This window comes from Brachionichthys hirsutus, chromosome 2, assembly GCF_040956055.1.
Source record: "Brachionichthys hirsutus isolate HB-005 chromosome 2, CSIRO-AGI_Bhir_v1, whole genome shotgun sequence".
NCBI classification, from domain to species: Eukaryota; Metazoa; Chordata; class Actinopteri; order Lophiiformes; family Brachionichthyidae; genus Brachionichthys; species Brachionichthys hirsutus.
The window spans coordinates 2,784,183-2,807,449 of record NC_090898.1 but is presented as its reverse complement, the minus strand read 5'-3'; the positions used below and the strand labels follow the sequence as shown (position 1 = coordinate 2,807,449).

Genomic DNA, 23,267 nt, shown 5'->3' with positions numbered 1-23,267 from the left:
ACGAGAAAGGGAGGAAATGAGCGATAAGTGGGTAAAAATACAGGTGTAATATAAAATAATGGATACATTACATGGCATTTCAGAAATGTGACAAGAAAAATGGAAAGACAAAGGGAAATGAGCAAAGATGTTGGCGGAGAAAGAATTTAATCAAGCACAGTTTTAATAACTGAAACATGATTTAAAGAAAAGGACAGAATGTTGTTTTTACTTGACCCAGTGCAACAGGTGGTTGAACCCAACATGGTATTAACCACTATCATCCTTTATTGATGTGAATGAATTAAAATTTCCAATTAAACATTTAAAGTTTTATTGTAGCTCAGTCTCTATCATGGCCCATCATCTTTCCTAATAAGTTCCGCCTCCTGTCTATTCCTCAGAGCCACTGTCTCTAAGCCGTCCATCACGGCTGTCCTCACCACTGTCTTGTAGACCTTTCCCTTCATCCTCGCTGACACGCTCCTATCACAGAGCACACCTGATACTTTCCTCCACCCTTTCCAGCATTCCTGCACACGATTATTCCCTGCCTTTCCACATTTTCCATCACTCTGCAATGTATCACACTACTTGTGATATATCAGTGTAATGTCTGAAAAACACGGTGGGGGGGCGGAGTCAATTATTATAAGTTTAACCGAAGTTTCTAAACCTTAAGTGGTGTTGCTTCCTTCGTGAGCAGACTCTGTGGACAAACTGACTTCCAGACAGCCGAGGTCACGGAAGAGCCAAAACCTGCAGGCCTGTAGACTAAATGACAATATCCAGTCAACATCTCCTGTCTGCAGCCCCCCCCCCCCCTGTGCCAGTTGACCTGATTCCCACTCCAGCTGTCCTCTGCCCCAAGCTGTGGGCCGGTGCCTGCTCCCTGCTCCAGTTCCTACCGCACTCTGCCACTGTCCTTCACTCATGGCCGGTGGTGCAGCAGTTCTGACGGTAGTAGTTACAATAAAGTGGGGTTTTTCGAATGGTTTACTTTTGCTATTGTTTGTTTTCCTGAGCTACTGTTTAGAGGAGATAATAGGTTACACTGAAAGGTCCACTGTGTGCAGTTGTGTTCATGTGGGAGCCTCGTAAGGAACAGCTAGAACAAATGACATTTGGATGCTAACAGAATACTCAAATCACACATAAACAAACTTCTAAAAAATAAAAAGAAGTTCTGGCAAACAGAAATATGTTGCGACCTCAAACAGGCATTTCACCATTTATCAGGTTCTACAGCAGCTATACCTGCAGTTTCCTTTTAAGTGTAAAATCCAGACATTTTAGACACTAAGCATCCCACTGTGAAACTCCTCAAAGCTGATTTGTCTAAGAACTCAACTTGTAACCAAAAGCTGCTTCCTCCTCCGAAGCAACAGAAGTGCACACAGTGATGACAGCCTGCCTGTTAATGAACCGTCTGTTCGGAAGAAAGATTAGAGGATCTTTGGTCGTGTTTACGGCAGATAATAATCACTGTGGAGACGACGGAGAATAAACGACAGATGACGGAGGGAGACTTGGTGTGTTGTTGCTGACTAAACTGCTATCGGGTGATGAATTACAAAAGGGAAGTTGGAAAATTAGAAAGAGAATCATCCAATTCAATTTTCCAGGTGTAGCAGGGAAATACCCACAGGGAAAGACAGAACCCAACTTAACCCACAAGAGCAAGCACTCTGGCAACGGAGGGAAGGAAAAACTTCCCTTTAACAGGCGGAAACCTTGGACAGAACCTAAGGCTTTTAGTGGATGGGCATCTGTCTGACCAGCTGGGTTGAGAGAGAGAGAGAGAGAGAGCAAGAGAGAGGTAGAAGGAGAGTCAAAAACACGGAGGTGGATAGAGAAGTGATAGAGAGACAGAGGGCAGGAGCAGACGAAACAAAATGATGCTAGTGCTAGCGATATGGACATCGGTGCTGAGGGCCACAGGTCATGGATGTACATCCAGGCAAAGAGTACAGCAGCGGGTCGTCCTATGATCGAGAGGTTGGCGGTTCGATACCCGGCTCCGGCACATGTGTACACTGTCGTTGTGTCCTTGGGCAAGACACTTCACCTACATTGCCTGTGTGAATGTAGTGAGCGAGTGAATGTCGGTGGTGGTCAGGGGGTGGCGATGGTGCAAATTGGCAGCCTCGCTCCTGTCAGTCTGCCCCGGGGCAGCTGTGGCTACAATAGTAGCTTCACCTCCACCAATGGAGTGAATGAATAATGCACAATGCAAAGCATCTTTGGGTGCCGAGAAAAGCGCTATATAAAAACCAATGCATTATTATTTATTACCGGTAATAATTAACGGGATGGAATGTGAGGAATGATCCTGATAAATGTCATATCAACATAGCAACAAAAGAGCCATCATTTGGTTGTTTGCTTTGCATTGCATATATCACATGCTGAATTGATTGAACTGGAGGACCCCAGAATGCAGAAACTGAGGCGAGCAAAAAAAGTTCAAAAGACAACTTTACTTGAGACTGTGCAAGTCTGCGCTTCCCTGCTTAGGCTGCTGCCCCCGCGACCCGACCCCGGATACGCGGTTGAGGATCGATGGATGGATGGATGGATGCTTGTGGGGCATCTCGTTTGAAAGCTCTAGTCTTCTAGCTTCAGGGGATATGTAAATGACTGTACGTGCTACACAACTTAGACAATATTGTTTTGAACATCTCTAAAAATATACAGTGTATATATATATATATATTATTCACTGACACTGACCCTTGGGGGACCCCACAAGCAGTATCCAAACACTCTTAACAAATTGTTGCCTGTTTCTGAGATAACTCCTGACCCACTGCGACACTACCCCCCCCCCCCGATCCCATAATGTTCCAATTTTTTTATTAGTGTATTATGATCAACTGTGTCAAACGCTGTCTGAAGGTCAATGAATATTCCGGCTGCATACTGTTTTTGGTCTATATAATTATTTCTTTAATCAGTTGAATTAATGCCATAGATGTTGATCAATCGAATGTGCGGTGTAGGGCACACACGGTTCAACTGACGGTTTGGGTTTGGATTGGGATGGATAGTGAGCTTGATCCGGATTTCTTAGACAAGCGGTTGCCGTCTGGGTCACCGAGGAGCAGTTGATATATTGTTTCTAAATAAATGTGTTATTATTACAACATCAAAAGCTCCTTCTCGGTGTTGTTGTTATTGTTTTCTCAAAGTTAACAACTCGTGAGATCTTTAATGTGTCACAAAAAGCTTGTTTTCTCAGGTTTTCCTTGAAAACTGGTGTTTTTGCTGAATTCTGCCTCTTTTCAACGGGCATATCTAAAGAACAAAAAATGGCAGGAAGATACTTAAACATTTAAATATTTCATTTTGGTAGGGTCTGTGTTTACAGAGTTATAGGACATAATATTTTGTGGTTCTGGAAAAAGCGCTTGGGTGAGCTGAAAACGGCTGCCACTGAATGAGTTCAAAAGTGACAAATATGTTTTTTGATCATAGCCTTTATTTTACAAACCATTTTTAAAGCATGCTTAAATAATATTCTAATAGTAAATACATTACATCTACTCTTGTATGTTCCTCTGTCCTCTTCCAGATGCTGGTGAACTCCATCACCCAGGCTGCTTTGCTGTATGAGAATGTTGTGGTGAGCAGTGGGGAACCAATCCTGAGAGACTTGCTCTTCAGCCCAGATCATCAGTTTTTATACACCCTCACAAATAAACAGGTATTTATTCTTAACGCTATGTGCATGTGTTTAGGGTTTAATGTCATGTATTTTTGCGGTTATACTGTACATACACAGATAATCAGATGTGTTCATAGTGTGTAGCCTACAAACAAACGATGCTTGATTGCAGCTAAGCTAAGAAATTGTATCTTATTTTCTGCACACTTATTTTGGTCAAAATCAGAATCGCATCACACGGAGTGAGTGAGATGACAAAGAAGAATGTTTTTTACACCTTCAGAGCTTCAGCACAAGCTAAATCCTCAGTTCAGTCAGAGATTGAAAAGCAGAGGGAGATGGAGGTGGAGAGGGTTGCGGTGGAAAAATATAATTGGCTTGGATGATATGGTCCTTTCTGCGACTCTTCCTGGCTCATTGTTTTCTATATTCTTAGGGGTCCTCACTTCTGTCTCTCTCAGTCGGAGTGAGTTTGTGGAGTAACTGCTCTCTTAGTATTGGCTTCAGACAGCACAGACTAGAATAAGGCTCTTCCTTCTGCAGCAGAATGTGAGTTTGTATATTGGAATGTGTGCAGAGCCTCCTTGGCCTACTGATGAGGAGTGTCTTCCTTGCCAAAGGCTGTGTGGAATGGAGAATTGTGGTTTAATTTTGCTGGTCGACCCCAGGAGTGCATAAACATTTACTGTTTTGAGGCTGGAAAAAGGACTTGTTTTTCTGATCCAGACTAATAAAGATACAACTACGAGTAGTTATCACAAATAGCCAAGAGTTAAACCACATTTGATTGGCTATCTAAGGACAGCAGTGCGAGGGTTCTGTCGTGTGCCGACTCGATCACAAGTCGCCCCGTGTTAAATTACCGCAAGTACCGTATTTTTTGGATTATACGTCGCTCCGGATTGTAGGTCGCACCAGCCAAAAAATGCATAATTAAGAAGAAAAAACCATATATAGGTCGCACTGGAGGATAAGTCGCATTTTTGGGGAAAATTTATTTGATAAAATCCAACACCAAACAACATATAGCACAAAGAACATGCTAACACGTTTACCAAAATATCAGGTTTTATTCCGAATCACGAAATCCAAGGAAATCTTCATCCTCGGTGTCACTTTTGAACAACTCCCCCAACTCGGCAGGTAGACAAGACGCCGCTTCCTCTTCTACGTCGCTTACATCAGACTCGTCGTCAGTTGCAGTTCCAATTATTCCAGCCTTTCTGAATCCCGACAGGATGGTTGCGGTTGTCACTGAAGCCCATGCTTTGTCGATCCATTCAATGACTTCCAGGAAAGTTGCATGGCGCATTCTCCCGGTTGCCGTGAAGCTGTGCTCTCCATCCGTCATCCACTGCTCCCACAGGTTACGCAAAACTGACTTAAAGCTCCTATTCACGGAGATATCAAGTGGCTGGAGTATTTTGGTTAAGCCTCCAGGGATGATGGCAGGTATGGAGTTGAGAACTTTTAATTTATTTTTTAACTGTGGTGTGATGTGCGCTCTCATGCTATCCATCACAAGCAGAGCTTTGCGTGCTCTAAAGAAGCCATCCGGTCGCTTATTATAGCACTTTGTAAGCCACAAGTTCATCATTTCTTGATCAATCCACCCTTTCTCGTTCACGGCGATTTCAACTGAGGAGGATTGGATTTTTGGCATGGTTTTTTGTTTGAAAATGACCATCGGTGGCAGTTTTGATCCGTCTCCACAACATGCCAGCACCACTGTGAAGTGTGATCTCTCATGACCAGTTGTAACGATATTCACACTTTTTTGCCCTTTCTCTGCAACACTTCGGCCCATGGGGATGTCAAAAGTGAGGGGGACCTCGTCCATGTTAATAATATGATCCGGTGTCACGTTGTGATCACTTACATGCTTTTCAATGAACGCGCGGAAACTGTCAACCTTGGCTTGGAAGTCCGCTGGCAGTTTTTGGGACAGTGTCGTCCTAGCTCTGATAGAGAGGCGTTTGCGCTGCATGAAGCGGTAACACCAAGAAGGTCCTCCCGCAAAGCCGTTTATATTCACCTCCCTGGCAACCACTTGGGCGCGGAGACGCAACTGCACCGTTGACAAACCTCTCCCAGAAGCACGTTGTTCAAGCACCCATGCGTGAACTCGTTCCTCCAACTGTGGCCACCTAGCTTGTCGCCCGCGATTAGCTTTCTTTGTTTTCTTCATTTCAGTAAGCATAACCTCCGCTTTTCGCCAGTCCCTTACAAGTTTTTCGCTCACTCCAAACTTTCTTTCTGCTGCTCGATTGCCGTTTTCGGCTCCATATTTCACTATCTGAAGCTTGTAAGCCGCGGAATATGACTTTCTTTTCGGCGACATTTTCAATCAGCCCTTCTAATTGGTGTTTTTAGATAACAGGTGTGACAGATAACTATGAACCTCCAGAAACCGCGACAGATTCTGACGGGTCACAGAGTTCCCTGTAACACCTGTTATAGAAATGTGTAGGCTACTGTCTCTGCGCTCACAGATTTTGTAAAAAAAGCATATATAAGTCGCTCCGATTTATAAGTCGCACCCCCGACCAAACTATGAAAAAAACCGCGACTTATAATCCGGAAAATACGGTATATTATGCTGCATCATGATACTGTAAATGAGGAGTAGAAAGATACAATACAATGGGACGGCAGAAACTGTCGCGTACCCGATTCGCTCGCTCGCTTTTCCGGTATGACGTGAAAACACCTCGTAAACAGACAAAAAAACAATAGACGAGTGCGATCGAAAAGTCATACAGTCGCGAAGCTCATAATATGACGATCCCCCGTATAAAAGATAGACCTCGTTAACCTCTATAGTTCCTAAATGGTGTTCCATGAGAGCAGTTTGGTCAGGATGACAAGGAAATGGCATGAAAGTGAAAAATAGATACACATTATACTAAACTGTTGAACTACTGTTCTTGATACTGATATAGTTCTTTTTTAATTTCATTTGTTAGCATTTGAATGTCATTTTTTAAAATCTGACATTATTTTTGACAAATTCAATTAAAAAAAAGTATTCAACTAAATTGTAATCAGTAAAAAAATAAAATCATCAGTAAGGTGGTGATAAATATAAATAAATATTCTGTGCACCAGTGCATGCACACTTGTGAAAACATAGAACTGTCCATTCTGCTCAACGAGGGGAGTTTTCAGTGAGCTAGCGATAGATTCACACACAGCTCTCTTGTCTCTCTTCTTCACTGAGACATGCTACCTGCTGTTGATCTCCCTCTGTCTCTCTCTGTCCCTTCCTATTCAGTGATTTCTGGACGTGCAGTTTCCTTGTTACATGGTAAATTTTCCTGATCCAAAAGAGAGGACAGGAGACATTTTTCATGTCGTTGACTGCTTATGGTGAGGTGATCACTGACCTGCATGTCCTTCTGGATGACATCACATAATTGCTGTATAGTAAATGACCGAGTGGATTACACCTCTTAAGCTATTGCTTTGCTTCGGAGCCATGGGTGAGGCTTCACTATTCTTCCAACCCACATCCAGCCCATTTACCATTTGTTATTATTTTTTTCTCATTTACTTTGATTGACAGAACTGCATTTTTTGAATGCAAAACATTTCTGATGCAGCACATCAGAAGAATGAGTCCAGTTGAGACGACTTTGTTTTTGCCTCTGAAACTTGACATCTCAAGTGCATCAGTGTCCGGCGTCATGTCCTGAGTAGCAGCCAGTTTCATAATGTCATATCAGAGTTACCGTGTGAGCCTCCAGCGCAGTTTTGTTTTATTAATATTCATTACTGAGAAAACCGGTTCACAAAGGTAGGTAGTCCCAAACATGCAAAACATTTTTGCAGCGAGGGCTGTTAATTTGTGGCACTCTGGCAGGAGATGCTAATGAAATGTATCCAAGTCCACTGAGGCAAATTTCTTCTTCAAATTTGTATCACATTGCAAGTCAATTATTTATAATTGGATGTCGACAGACACATCAGAAGCATTGACTGTGAAAGGTGAGCGAAAAACTGAAAATCTTGAGTTCACCAAAGACCTGGTGTCTAACGTCACTTCCACTGCTGAACTCACAGGCCAAGGCCATCTGCTTGCACTACAGCTTCTTGAGGTGACACGTTGACAGTGGATTGTGCTCCTGCCTCCGTGGAACCTGCTCAGACAGTCGCATAATGGTCAAATGATGTACCTCCGGGCATTGATTTGGCTACAATCCAGAGATGGTCTTCTCTGTATTACACTGCCAAGCGGAGAAACACTAGCCCCCGGCACCGCATTGTAGCAGGTTCATGATAAATTCACTCACATTTTACTGCACTTGGAGGTCATGGTGAGGGGACGGCTGCATGCTCGTTTTTAAGCAGTTCCTCTGATGCTTGTCCAAATGAAAGGAAGGGAAGGACGTCAGACACAGGGAGAATAACGAAGAGAGGATGCAGACATCAGGATATGCCCTTGGTCCTGTCAGATCATTTGTGACTTGGTTTTGGAACAGTATGTCTTTGGAGTTGTTTCGCGTGGGCAAGTTTAAATTATTTGCGGTATGCTCTTTGCTGAGAAACATTGTGAATTGATGCAGAACACAACTGAATGTCAAGTTTGTGAAGTATTTCGGGGCCGCTGCAATCCAAGGCCATTTACACATGCAGCCGGTATCTCAAATAACAAAGATATGTTTCTACGGTTTGGCCTATCATCCAAATGAAACTGCAGATTTCTCTCACGAAAAAAACGATGGTTTTTAAAAACTCTGGCCAAAGTGAGGATTTTTGAAAACTCTGTTTACTCATCTGCTTGTGGGACGCCAGTAACCGGAGTTTAAGGTTTTGAAAAAGTCACAAATTGATGATGATGAATACATTTATTAGGAATGTACAGGTACAGTCAAACGGTAGCATGTATTACAGTACAAGTACAGTCAAACATCCTGTCTAAGAGGAGCTTTTCAAAAAAGCCCTTGCAGTCTTGTTTCCGTTGAAAGTCCTTAGTACATAATTCACCGACATGTACCAATACCAATAAAACTAAAATAACTAAAATGTGCATTCAGAAACAAGCATGGATGCCTTCAAAACTGTGTGGCGTTAACAATTGCTTATTTATTGACTTTATATTCCAAAACTACGCTGAGCAGCAATTCTGCCTGAATCGGTCCACACGAACGAGCCTGGCGCCATGTTTCATGTTTCACGACGACGAGAGACGGAGGGTTCTGATTGGTGGTTTTTATTATTGTTTATTTTAGTGCTGATTGCTGATTAATTTGGAGGACTACTGCCACCGATTGGCTTGGCATGCTTATGAATGCTTAACAATGCACTAATGCGGTTATGTGTGGATGGATTTTTTATTTTTTTTTAAACGAGGTCGTGTGGATAAAAAAAAATTCTAACCGGAGGGGGAGGATATTCTTTTTTTTTCTTTTAAACGGCTAAGTCTTCAGCTATCTAAGGCTCCAGGTTAATATGTTGTAGTTAAATTTACAAGTGAAGGGCACTATATAATAACAGCTATGATCTAATTATAAAAAAAAAGAGGGGTCGCTCTATATTGAAATATGAAAAGAAGATGCAATTAATGCTGCTTTAGTAAACACTCATTAACCTCAGCTCATTCAGAGAGGCATGAGATGAAATTATTCACGTGTGCACACTTTGGACCATCATAAACATTTATTTCATGTGCCCCCATTTTTTATTTGGCTTAATAAAAGTCTTGGAGCCTCTACCTGTTAATACTGAAATGATCCTTTGGGGATTATTGTTAGCGTGTTATTGCTGTGCTTTTAGTGAAGGAGTGCGGCTGTGCAGAGAGTTCGGTGTGTCCACTGTATGATTGTTCTGTTCAGCTTGCCGCTGGAAAAAATATTTTGAACAAAATCCTCCTCTCCTGCTTAAATGTTGCAACGTTACAATATAAATTATATATCTGAGCTAATGTCTTAAATTGGCCTGTTGTATTATCGTTAGTCTAATTTTGGTGCTTCTTGTGTCAGTCCTGCAATAGTTGTATTCATTGTCATAAACGCTTACAAAGGGTCTGTTTTATACACGATTTATTTTTTTATGGAAAGGATAGAGTTGAGCAATTGGTGATGCAAATAATGGAGATGGCATTCATGAAATAGTGAGAATAACAATAATAATAGGCTTTATGTCTGGATACCTGTGCAGAATTTTGGAGCCCAATGTAATGATGAGTATGTATATGTTTTTTTTTTATTATTTCACCAGGATAATGCACATTGATAAAACAGAAATGTAAATGCACCAGAATTAGCCGGGAGGCTATTTTTCATCTGCCGCTCCTGAAGTCATCAAGTTAGAGTCTGCCAACCAGCACCTGCAAGACTCGCGCATTATCCTTTCATGCCTTGTTGTCAACATCAGCACAAATGGATTGATTGATTAATTACAAATAAGAAATGCAAAACGGCAACCTGTGGAACGATTCTGTGTAATATTTGTAACATATTAATTATTCATGTAATTTTTTAAGTGTTCATTTGACTTAATTATAACCTCATTTTGAAACGCTGCATCAAAACCTGTTGTATGTTAATCATGCACGTGCAAAGCCTTCGCCAAACATGCCATGGTGGTCGGGTTAAAGTTAGGAATGACTTTTCTTAATCAAGCTACCAGGCGACCAAAGAATCAACAAACCTAAAGGCTGAAATGCAAATGAAAACAAAACAAATAAAAAAGGGATTGTCTCTGAAGCAAATAACTAGAAAAGCACTCAGAGAGCGCAGACCTCCACCAAGCAGCTCATCCCCCTCCTAATTTGGTTTACATCGTCCACATGGTGATCTGGATCATCATCAAAAGGTTCTAAATTGGTCTTAGTATCTTTATACACTAACCATGAAAATAAAAGTGAATCGGGGTTGGTGTGTATTTGTAACAGATTTTTTAATCAATAAATGGGGTTTTAATGTTAAAATAAAATGTAGAAAATCCTGAACTCATACATGACCAGATCCAGAAGACATTTTGCATGATAGTGCATATCAGACCCCTTTATGACTGTGATTTTTGGTGAGTGAATTGAATACATATTGCACAAGATACGATTTTTTTTATTTTTTTTAAGTAAATGGGAAAATCCGGATCCCGACAGTATCCGCAATCCGGATCCGATCCGGATGAAATGCGGTGGTATGATAGACGTCCCCACCCTACATGGCTGTGTCAAATTCCATAAACATCGGTCAATAATCAACCAAGATAATGCAGAACATATTTTTAAAGTCCATTGACTGCAATGTTACCAAAACTTTGTGATCCGGAATCAAGGATCATCCCCAAAATGTCATCAACTGTTCCTGCTAAGATTCCCAACATCAACTGTTCCTGCTAAGATTCCCAACATTTCCTGAAAATTTCAGCAAGATACACCCAGAACTTTTTTGAGTTAGCTTGCTAACAGACAAACAAACCAACGACGGCGAAAACATAACCTCATCGGAGGAGGTCATTATCAGTAGCTCTTCATTTCATTCATGACACACCTGCATATTTATTGGAAGGTCAGGTCTTCTGTGCAGAGTGTGCTTAGCTGTAAACTGTGCACATGGTGATTTTCCTGAATCACAGGCGCACAAAGGCGTTCATATAGTTCATAAACTAACATTTGCAGGTGGTCCTTTTGGGCTAATACTTAACTTTATTATGTAAGCTCACAAACTGCCTAGCTGCATGTAGGTTGTGTAGCTGCTTGATTGTGTGTGTGTGTGTGTGTGTTTATATGGCAGTCTTATAATCTGAAGAATGAATTAACCATCCATAAATCAAAGCACTTGATATACTCTCCTATAATATACAGATAGGGCAATTACAGCTGGGCCTGTAGCTGCGGCTAGCTGGGACCTCATGTGGAATGAAACATTTGTGTTTTTCTCATTCATTCTTGCTTCCATCCCTCACCCTCAATTTCAACCTTCCATTCTTAAACCCTCCTCCCGTGTGTCCCTCAACAAATTAAGAGCCTCTCCATCGTGACCCAAATGACAGAGGCTTATTTGACACTGGTATTTGTTTGTAATATCCCTACGAAGTTCCCTTCCCCCACTCTCTTGCCTTAATTCCATTTTCATTTTGAAGAACGGAATGAATGCTTAAAATGGATATTTTGTAATCTTGTTCTTTCCTTTTCTACCTCTTTTCCTCTCCTCCTTCACCCAGGCCTCCCTCCACTGTCCGAAGATAAATGTGTCCCTCTGCAGAACTAAATTGGCCAGGGATGAAAGTGCCATATTTAATATAAATAGGTTGTTCTCACTTACTTACGATCTCGCGGTCTCACTCTTCACACACACACACACACACACACACACGCCACCTCAGTAAAACAAAGAGTCTTTGGCTGAGCATCTTCCATTTCCCATCCCATTATCTGTATTCTAAAATGCAATAATTGGACTCTTCCATTGGACTCTTCCATCCGCCCAACTCTCCCACAAAGCCACATTGAATAAACTTCTCTCACTGGCTGTTGTGCTTGAGCATCACATGGTTTACCCCCCCTCGCTCCATGACTTGGGCTGCATTACTAGCTTGGTATTTGTACAGATACAAGTAATGACTGCAATTTGCTGTTATGTGCTGTTCTGTAAGAGGCCTGGCAATGGTATCATTATAATAGTTATCAGACACATAAGATATTGTGCCCAAATGTTCATGAGAGTTATGTAGAGGCGAGGGAGGTGTACTCTCTGTGTACGTTTCGATACCGAAACGATACGTTGTTTGTATCGAGTGAGTTAACATATCTCCAATAAACATTAAATAAATAACTCATGTTGGTTTCTGCAGTGCAGGTTTGGGAGCTGTTTCCTGTTTGTTTGTTTGTTTGTCTTGTATCTGTCGTTGTACTGATTGCTTCCATCAAGGTTTTCTGACCCACTGGAGGCCTGTGATCGGTGCACTTTATATCACACAGAGATGCTTGTCAGGCGCTGTAATCTTTACCTGTTTGTGTGTTTACATGAGTTCAAGGCTTTCCTTTGCCCCTCTAAATAGCCTGGTACGCAGCTATGTGTATTTGTAAACAGCACTTCCAGAGCTGTTTATCGCTGATAGTCACACTGGGCTTGTTTCTTCAATCGGATGTTCCACTCAGAGGACACGCCGTCAATAGATCCTGCTCGCGTCCAGTTTGTATGGTGGAAGTTGTTCAAAGGACGTGACCACAGGATTTAAGATGGCGTGCATTTTATTTCCAGGTCACTCGTGTGCCTGTGGAGAGCTGTGAACAGTACCCTTCCTGTGGAGCCTGTCTGGAATCAGGAGACCCTCATTGTGGCTGGTGTGTGCTACATAATATGTAAGTGCACATCCTGCTCACGACGTTGTATCCATGACATAACATCAATGGATAGATTAAGTTGGGTTCTTGCAATTAAATATACACGAGAGTGCTATAATGACTTATATGATATAATATGATGATATATATCATAGTTTCGTATAGAGTTGGGCAGTAGCAACTGTTCGAGGTTTTCTATATTTGGTTTCACCCAAGTAGTTGAATATTTCCATTTTATTGATTATTATCAAACCTGTCATTTTAAAGTCCATAGATTGTTGTCGTGACATGATGCGTAAAGAAAATATCTTGTGATTAGGGCTGCCACGATAACAATATTATCACAATATAAACAAAAATGTTAATAATAATGGTACAATCATTCAAATTCATCTTTAGCTTTATTTATTTGGTTTTTTCTCTCTTTTGCCAATGAATTATACTCAAAATACCTTTCAACGGAGGTATTGAAACAGTAGGAGTACAGTTACTGTACAACTGCATGCATACGGTGCAGTTACAGTTCGTGGTATTACTCCCTTTCCGCAGATATTTTACCTCGCCATTTTTTGGCAAACTGGCGTGTCGTCAAACTTCCCCGCTTCCACTTTCCACTTTCCACTTTCAGGAACCCAAAAAACTCCCACAATGTTGAGTTGACTTCTTTCGGGTTAGGATAGAGTCTCTCGCTGTCGTTGTAGGCCACAGCCAACATGTTTACAATCACTCGTAATGCTGGGAGCCAAAGCAGCTCGGTGACGTACCGGCTCCTGCTGGGGGGGGGGTAGGTGCTGCAGGAGGGAGACGAAGCAGGGTGGAAGAACAGAGCGGATGTCAAAAACACAAAGTATTCAAGTCGCACTATATCATTTACATGATATTATCATATGCACATTTGATTTTTCCTCAAATTGTCAAGCCTCACTTTCATGTGAACATATATTACATTACATTATGCTCTCAACTATCGGTAAACCAAAGAGTAATTCATGAAACCCTTCGTTACCTACTATGACACATACACATTGTTTTCATGATACCAAATCTTCTGAGAGCCAATTGTAGTTCTGTCAATATAGATTTTTTTGTTGTTGAATGTAGACGTGGTTAAAATATAACCTTCCTCCTCCTACAGATGCTCGAGAAAGGATCGCTGTGAGCGAGCAGAAGAGCCTCAGCGCTTCACAACCAGGGTGGAGCAGTGTGTCCGTCTGTTGGTCCAGCCCAACACGGTGTCTGTCACCATGTCAGAAATACAGGTGTGTGTGTGTGTGTGTGTGGTTGGGTGTCTACTCTTAAATGTGACAGGAAGAAACTAAGAACAGCAAAAAGTGACAATATAGTTTAGTTGCCTTCTGTGTATCAATCCCTTGAAGTTTTTGAGCCTCATATCCAAACACAATAAATTATTTTCATTGTGAATGATGGAGTGTGTTCATTTTAAATGCATGTTGTCCCGAATCTTTTTTTTCCTTCCCTCGTAGTTGGTGCTTCAGACTCAGAATGTGCCGAGTCTGTCTGCTGGGGTCAACTGCTCCTTCGAGGACTATGTAGAAACAGAAGGACGCATCTACGGTGGGCGAATCTTCTGCCTCTCCCCCTCCAGAAAAGAAGTGGCCCCCATCACACGAGACAAGGGTAAGAAGTGTTTGCACATAATAAAAATCTGTGTTGTGGGAAAGTGTAGAATGGTCGAAGTTTTCTCATTTTCCTGAAGGGAAATATATTATTTTCATGTAAATCAAAAGCCAGCCATATGCATTTGGAGCTTGAAAGTGTAGTGTTGTTTTTATTTTTGTTACTTTTCAAACTGACACATTTTCTCTGAATCACATGAGATGGATACCTGTGAAGTTGGTAAGCTCAACAACTGATTCTTTAAATGTAGCTTCCTAGCTCCTGTTAGCTGGAGCAACAATAATTCTAAAGTTATTTTGAATCAGTCACCTAAAGGCAGCTCTGCTCCACTCATTATCCAAGTGTTTAAGAGACGTGGTCGGAGAGCCAATGATATGACAGTAAAGTCGATCATCGCCCTCCGGCCTCGGTGCCATGTGCACTTTTAGACATCCCTGTGCTTAAACAAGGCGTTCCTTATGGACAAACTGTTACTAGCAGGGAGGTTGTTCATCCCAACCAGCCCCTCCCAAGTCTTTCTGCCACGTGTGCATTGAAGTCCCCCAGAAGAACAATGGCTTGCCCAGTCCGAGCACTATCCAGTAGCCCTACCCCGACCAGGGTCTCCAAGTAGGTTGGGTACAGCCCTTAGGCCGAAACATCAGTGAGACACCTGTCCCCGACCCAAAGGCGCAGGGAAACAACCATCTCTTCCACGGGGGTAAACTCCAACACATGGTAGCTAAGCCGTGAGAGAATGAATGTAGGAAAGGACAAGGAATGCAAATGATCAAAATCAAATACCAACACCGAACCCTGACCTCTACGAAGGCTTTATTCAAGTTGTTCGCTGCATTGTGTGAAATACAAGTTACTCTGCTCTTTAAGTTGATCCGTTTTTTTCCCATGATCAGCAGAATAAGAAACTGTAGATTCAAAAACTGACTGTACAATCCCCATATAGGCATATGGACAGCTTCCGTCCTCCGAGTAATGACTCCGCCGTCTCTATTGATTGTGCTCCTGGCTCTGCTTACTTCCCGGCAGGAACAGCGTGGATCTGAAATGTCAGCTATGCAGATATCGACAAGAAATGTGTCAAATAAGGCTGTTAACATTTCAGAATATATTGGCTGAGCTCAACTATGATACCAAGTTCATGATACCATTGCCATACATGTACTGTAATGATACGTTGTGCACAACAGAAAGATTGCTGAAAAAACCCACAAGTAATAATACACTTTGTGAATCCTTGTAGGAGACCAACGTGCAATAAAGTTGTATCTGAAGTCAAAGGAGACGGGAAAGAAGTTTGCCAGTGTGGACTTAATTTTCTACAATTGCAGTGTCCATCAGTCGTAAGTTTTTCTCTCGCATTTAAATTTGCAAGTTATATGAATCAGTGGTTTGCAGCTGAGTGTGAAGCGAGTGGGATGAGGATCAGCGCCTCCAAATCTGAGGGCACGATTGGTGGAGAGTCTTTTTTTTATGATTTGTGTGTGTGTGTGTGTGTGTTATGTATCTGCTGGGAAGGAGAGAAGGCTTAAAAACACTACACGGGGCACTGATTTAATATTTACAGTGTTCAACTGGTTAAAAATATATGATTTTCCATCAAATATCTGATTTAAAAAAATGTCAACTTCCGAATACGAAGGGCCACAATTTTCCAAATAAAAAGATGAGAGATGTCTGTAATTTTCATCATAGATACACTTTAAGAGACTAAAGTAAAAAAATATATAGATGAAGATAAAGATAAACTTTAGTGTCCGGACTGCCTTTTGCTGCTGCAGTTACTGTAATGAAAAGGTGAAACCTAACAGAAACGACTTAATTCTGCCTTTTTATTATATAATTTAAATTAGAAAATATATTTTTGGAATATTGGCAGAAACTGAATTAATAAAAATAACTTTTTTTATTACCTTTGCACATGCAGATGCCTAAATTAAATATAAATGCAACAGAGAAAATGTGTGTTCAAATAGTGCAGCATTAGAAAATAAATAAATATATACGATACACTTGTGCAAAGGTAATAAAAAAAATACATGTTTTCCCTTTGAGAACTCCTGATCTTTCACTCTTTCCCCTCAATGAAATGTATTATTTCCCTGTTTCAATCAGCCGTTTTAGCAGCATCAATTGGTAGCCGGTGAAACTTTCATTCACAAGTATATTCCAATGCACCTTCTGGGTAAATGACTCATTTAAACTCGATTCAGTAAAAAGAATCGAGTTTACCATCACTACTGTGGATCAAGATTCCTCTCCGCTGCTTACCATTCCTCACCTTGTCCGCCCACCTACAATGGGAGCCTATCAGTTTGTGCTAAACAAGCCCAAACACAATGACATCCAATCAGTATCCACTTCAGGGTGTCACTGACTATTCCATCCCCAACAACTCAGGCACAAAAAACCCAATGCATAAAATGATTTTAGAAAAAGGAACTACAGAAGCAGTAAAATTAGAGATTAAAAATTAGATTAAAAAACATAACGCGCTAAATACGAGTGCCATTTGAGTCCACAAAGTTTGATGAAGTGTATAAGGCACAAAAAATTACCAAAATGTGTTTCTAAAGCTTCCATCCATCCATCGTCATCCGCTTATCCGGGCCGGGTCGCGGGGGCAGCAGCCTAAGCAGGGAAGCCCAGACTTCCCTCTCCCCGGCCACTTCCTCTAGCTCTTCCGGAGGGATCCCGAGGCGTTCCCAGGCCAGCCGAGAGACATAGTCTCTCCAGCGTGTCCTGGGTCTTCCCCGTGGTCTCCTCCCGGTGGGACGTGCCCTGAACACCTCACCAGGGAGGCGTTCAGGAGGCATCCTAAATAGGTGTCCGAGCCACCTCATCTGGCTCCTCTCAACGCGGAGGAGCAGCGGCTCTACTCCGAGCTCCTCCCGGATGACTGAGCTTCTCACCCTATCTCTAAGGGAGAGCCCAGCCCCCCTACGGAGGAAGCTCATTTCAGCCGCTTGTACCCGGGATCTCGTTCTTTCGGTCCCTACCCAAAGCTCGTGACCATAGGTGAGGGAAGGAACGAAGATCGACCGGTAAATCTAGAGCTTCGCCTTTCGGCTCAGCTCTCTCTTCACCATGACCGATCTGTGCAGGGTCGGCATTACTGCAGACGCTGCACCGATCCGTCTGTCGATCTCTCGCTCCATCCTTCCCTCACTCACTCACTAAAGCTTAAAACTTTTAATTTAATTGTTCTTGTTAACATGATATATGAGTAAATACTATATTTTTTGAGCATGACATACTATTTTTAATCATTTTCATGAGTACATGGTCATTTTCACATGTTCACAGGCTGCCCTTCGACAGCCTGGAGGAGAGTCGAGCATTCTGTGAGACGTTGGAGGAGTGCAACCATCGTCAATTTGCATCCACAATGTCACCAAATACATTTAAGATTTTTATCAAATCTTTATTATTTCCACGATTATAAGTGTGTCACTGATTCCATAAAATACATTTATTCAAAATAAAAACATTATTTTTGGTAAAAATAACATTATTTATGTGTGTCCAGTTTGTCTTACCACCCCGTCACACTGACCGGTTTTGTCTATAAATAACTGACTGTTGCTTTAAGTGACATCACAAAGATAAAGTGACATCATTTGAACATCTAGAGCAGCCAGGAGCAAAGAAGGCAAGTTCTGACATTCTTTTCCATTCCTTTTTTGTTGTTTTTTCATGTTAGATGAGGTCCGTCAATGACTCTCATCCACTCATACCTTGTTATGTCTTCGAGTTCAAGTCTTCTTTGTAGAGTCAATAATACTTGTTGAATTCCCGATAAGGGCGACCCACTTTAATTAAACTGAGGGATGAGAGTTACTGCTTTTGGACCTTGGCATCAAGATGCAATAATATCCCATAATGAATCTGAGTCCCCTGCTGAGACTCTCAACTTCTCATTTTGCTTTGTAACCTAATGATGTATGCATCATTTTATTACCACTCACTCTGGAGCTTTGTCCGATAAAAGACCGGTATATTTATAGAACACATTGCACAGCGAGTCTTCGTCTTTGGAACTCTTGTCTCTGGGATATAAAGTAAAACTAGTCGACTAGCTTTGGTCGACACATGTTGGCAAGTTTTAGTGGGGCTTTAGAAAAATGGTTATCCTAATTAGAAAATAAGAGGAACTCCATCTTTAGCTGTTTCTTCATTGATCAGAACTGAATGAATATGGATTTGCATGGGATATTTCTAACATACAATGCAGCTTTGTTCAATCCGCATTGCTACGCCAGAAAAAAAGGGTCCACCCAGAAGCATCGCATGCGGATCACGGGGCCACACAAATACGAATAACCAAAGTGTAGTTTTATTCATAAAATATTCACTGGACGTTCGAAAATCATATTGAACGCTATAGAAACAAAACATTGAAACCCTAAAAAACAAAAGTCACTCTATTCAGGTTTTTGTATGAAGACAATAGTGTGTTTAATTTGGGCCCTTTAGAATTTCTGGTTAACTTATTTTTTCACTCTTATTTTCTTGCATAGAATAAATGTTGAAAAAACTATATTGAAATTGAAACTGTGCTTGAAACAAACTTTCTAGGGGTAATAAGAGACAATACGTTAAACTGAAAATACTTATAAATCATGTAAAAGGTCAAATGGAAAAATATATTGCAATACTATACATGCAAAATTAATGGCAAATTTGAAAAAGTGTTAAACTGTGGAAAGATTGTTCATATGAAATTTAATGAATTAATGCTTTTTTATTTCGAACATGTGCCAGTAAAACAAGAGAGTAAGTAAAAAAAAACAATGAGATTAGTCAAAACAACAATAACAATAATAGTCAAGACTCAAGACAATAATAATAATTACCCAGCACGTCCGAAAAGGAGTATGATGAAGCATAAGCTTATTTAAACCCTTTTTTCACTTCTCATCTAATAATCAGTCCCTCATATTTTACATGTTTACAAAAAAGTAAATAAATTAAGTAAATACCCTTATACATATGTACAATAAATAGAGAATAAGCAAGCAAAGAAAAATAATTAACTAATAGATACACAGATAATTCATGAAAACACCCGATTGTTAAACCCCTTCCCCTTTCCTCTAGGTCCAAGAGGCACTGTTTCCTCTTGTACCTGATAAAAATCATGTGTTTATACCGCTTTTTAAACTGGGCCATGTTTGGACATCGCCTGAGCTCCACATTCAACCCATTTCAATTAAAACATCAGAGGTACTGTGTTGAAAAGTGTTTGTGTTTATGTTTGTGGCATGAGTTCACATGTTCTGCACGTGTCTGTGTGGGTTCTCTCCGGGTTCTCCGGATTCCTCCCACCATGAAAAACATGCAAATTAGGCAGCATGTCCAGGGTGTAACCCGCCCCCCGCCCGTTCATAGCAATAGATCCCGTGACTGATTTCGGTGAAGCGGTTAGGACAATGAATAATATATTATAGTATATAGTTATGTAGACTTGTGAATCTTGTTTATATCAATGTTCACCCTTCCCTCACATTTATTTCTTGTTTTTATCTCTGCCAGCCATGATAGCCTTGCATTAGGGTGCTCATCCATGTTCGAACGTGCGTGTATTCGTCATGCTTCCTCAACTTTTAAGCATGCAGAATTAGAAGGCGGAGGACGCTCCCTGTCTCTCCTCTGTCTGCAGCATCCACCTTGGACACTTTGACAGCCGAAAACAAAGTCTTTAACGCATCAGCCCACGGGTACGCTTGTTCCACCTTGGTTTCAGCAGATCGGGCCATAAACATTTTATGTTTGGCGGCTGCACGTATTGATGCCTGTCCACATTCAGCCTGTCAGCGTGTGAAATGTGTCTCTTATCAATGGTTTTCCTTTGAGCCGTGTTTCCACTCTTTCTGTATTTCGTCTGGTAGCGCCTCTACGCAGTCTACTTGATCTCGGAAGATTTCTGGCCAGAGTTTCAATCAGTGCATTTGCAGGGTATGAATGAAAATTGAGATGATCGGGCGAATTTCTTAAACTTAAACAATTAATAAATGTTTGTGTAACATAACATTTATTAATTTTCCTCCTAAATTTATACACAAGTTCTCTAACAGCTTCATGCTGCAATTAGCAAACACCTTACCGGTAATAATCCGATCCGAGGTTTCTTGAAATCTGGTTAAATCGTTCACAAATCAACCACCAAGAAAACAAACAAATAAACAACCGGAAGCAGCTGCGATGGCAGTGATGAAATAAATCTTGACATTGTTTCCTTTCAAAATTTCCTGTTAGTTGTTATCGCAATGGATCGTCTTCTTCCAATACCCCCTCTCTCTCTCCTTCCTCACTGCTCTTCCTCCTCACCTCTTGCCTGACAACTCCATCATCTTCACTACATAGCTATCATCTCTCCTTCACATGCCAGATTCATCACAATCTTGTTTCTCACTTTTCCAACATTGTAATGGTAAAAAGGACTGCACTTATATAGTGTCAGAACCCGGACTAGGACTTGAAGACTGAAGACTCGGAAAGGAAAGTTCAATTCAATGATCTTTAATACAAAGTATCAACAGAAATCACTTCACAGAGGAATAAAACTATGACCATGACAAATAACAAAGTATCAAATCAACAATGGCAAAGTATCAAATAATCCAAATCTCACTTGTCATAACACGGACTGGCGCTGGTTCTCTGGGTCAAACACTAGAGACGATTTATAGGGGAACACAGGTGGAACCAATCGGGGATGGGGTTGACAATCACACAAAGGCAGGAAGTCAGGGTCTCAAAGGAGCAAGGGATGAGTGCCAAAATAAAACAGGAAGTGGGAGAAACACAGTCAAAAAAAACGATACACAACCTAACAATATTCATCCATTTACATTCCAATGGGCGACTGCTGCCATGCAAGGCGCTGCCAGGCCCACTGGGAGCAATTTGGGTTCAGTGTCTTGTACTCTTGTACAGACATTCTGGTCACTCACAGTGGAAACCTCAAAATCCTTCGCTCTGCCACTGCTCGTTCAGCCACCCGTCTTTTGGTCAGTGCCACCATCTCTGAACTAGACAACCGAGCTGGGACCTTGCAATTGAATTTTTAAAGATAAATGTGTCACTCCTCTTTTGGAGTGACACATTACAGCACATTGTACGCTGATATTGGCCTATATATTTGTCCAGTCTACTTTCTTTGAACTAAAAAGTTAACTATTTGAGTGCTGTAAGAGCCAATGTGTGCGCTCTGGGTGTGTGCGCATCCACGCCACGGTGATTGGGGCGTGGCACAGCCGGAGTGGAGGCTTTATTTGTGTGCGCTCACCTGTGCGGTGTCAGTGTGTGTGTGTGGCCTTGTTATGCTGGTGGGGTGAGCGTTGGGAGAAACTTAATCATAAACGCAGGATACGCATGATAGATGTGATGGAAACAACGACAGATTGCACTGGCGCAATGAGGTATTTACTGTCAACCAATACAACAGCCAAAGTAAGTCCTCAACCTGTTCTCTCTGCGAGCTGGAGCAAAATAAATCTGTCAAGGCCTGTGCAACGTACTGCGTGCGCGTCTTCATTGTTTTAACCCCCTCGACTTAGCCCACCGTGGCGTTTGGATTACTTTTATTTATACGCCACAATAAGTGCCATTCACGTCAAAAGACATTCTTTGAAACCCAAACATTCACTGCCAACTCTGACATTGAAATTTGCCTCTCCTCAATAGCCAATAACTCCTGAACAAAAAATGGTAGGTGTGGATGAAAGAGACTTTCATCTTTTGTTTGTTATGTTCAGTGTTTGCATAGTCATTATAAAGAGTATTCTGTGGGGCTTGGAAAATTGGGGAAAATGCCCGAAAACTGGGGCACTGAGCCTGAGCTGAAAATGGCTGGCTGGCACTCAATGAGTTAAAAATCTGTACCCATGGCAGGACTGACCAAAGAAATCAAAAAGGAAGTAAAAATCTGTCACAATAACATTTCAGGGAAATATATCACTCTACACACCCTGAATGGAGATGCAATTTGTGATTATGGGTTAATTCAATCTAGTTACTCTCCTTTTTTTCTTCTCCCACCCTCTGCAGCTGCCTGTCCTGTGTTAATGGAAACTTCCCCTGTCACTGGTGCAAATATCGCCACATGTGCACTCAGGACGGCAACAACTGCTCCTTCCAGGAGGGCCAAGTGAACGTATCACAGGTGAGAGTTCCTCTCGGTGGACGCTCGGGAGACGTCAGTGATCATGCACAAGAGGAGTTAGATCTCGCACAGATGCATATAATGTCAGTGTTAGTTTGTTTAGTGGCCAACAGAGCTGGGACGTGTACAGCCTTTGAGTTTTGCATGGTCGAATATGACTGAATGGAGCTCGGCCTGAACAGGCAGTCTGTTGTACTCCATGTCGTGTGGATTTATGACTACTTCAAATGGTGGAGAACTCTGTTGTTCCAAACAATGGATTTGCATGAAAACCCACATTTATCCATGAGCTGACGCGCTTTTCACCGTCCCTCTGTTGAGGCGTCTAATTCTCCCTGACTTTTGCACAAACACAGAAATTCACACTGACAAAACAACAACAGTCACAAATAATTTGCCCTTTCCAGAAAGCTACCCTCAACACTTCAGTTCTGTGTCAGTCTGGGGCAGCGGTATAAGGTCACGTTGTCTTGTGTGTAAATACAAGAGGACGTCATCTGTCCTCAGAGTTCTTTTCTTCTCTC

General features: G+C 41.6%; 1 protein-coding gene across 1 annotated transcript in view; it reads left to right on the top strand.

Annotated features, from left to right (window-relative positions):
* LOC137905801 (plexin-A1-like) overlaps positions 1-23,267 on the top strand; it is a 174,330-nt gene that overhangs the window by 73,829 nt on the left and 77,234 nt on the right. The window contains exons 3-8 of the mRNA XM_068750066.1: positions 3,554-3,685; positions 12,859-12,959; positions 14,077-14,200; positions 14,426-14,579; positions 15,820-15,919; positions 22,629-22,743. Of these exons, the coding sequence (XP_068606167.1) occupies positions 3,554-3,685; positions 12,859-12,959; positions 14,077-14,200; positions 14,426-14,579; positions 15,820-15,919; positions 22,629-22,743 (726 nt within the window). The remainder of the gene's footprint in view (positions 1-3,553; positions 3,686-12,858; positions 12,960-14,076; positions 14,201-14,425; positions 14,580-15,819; positions 15,920-22,628; positions 22,744-23,267) is intronic.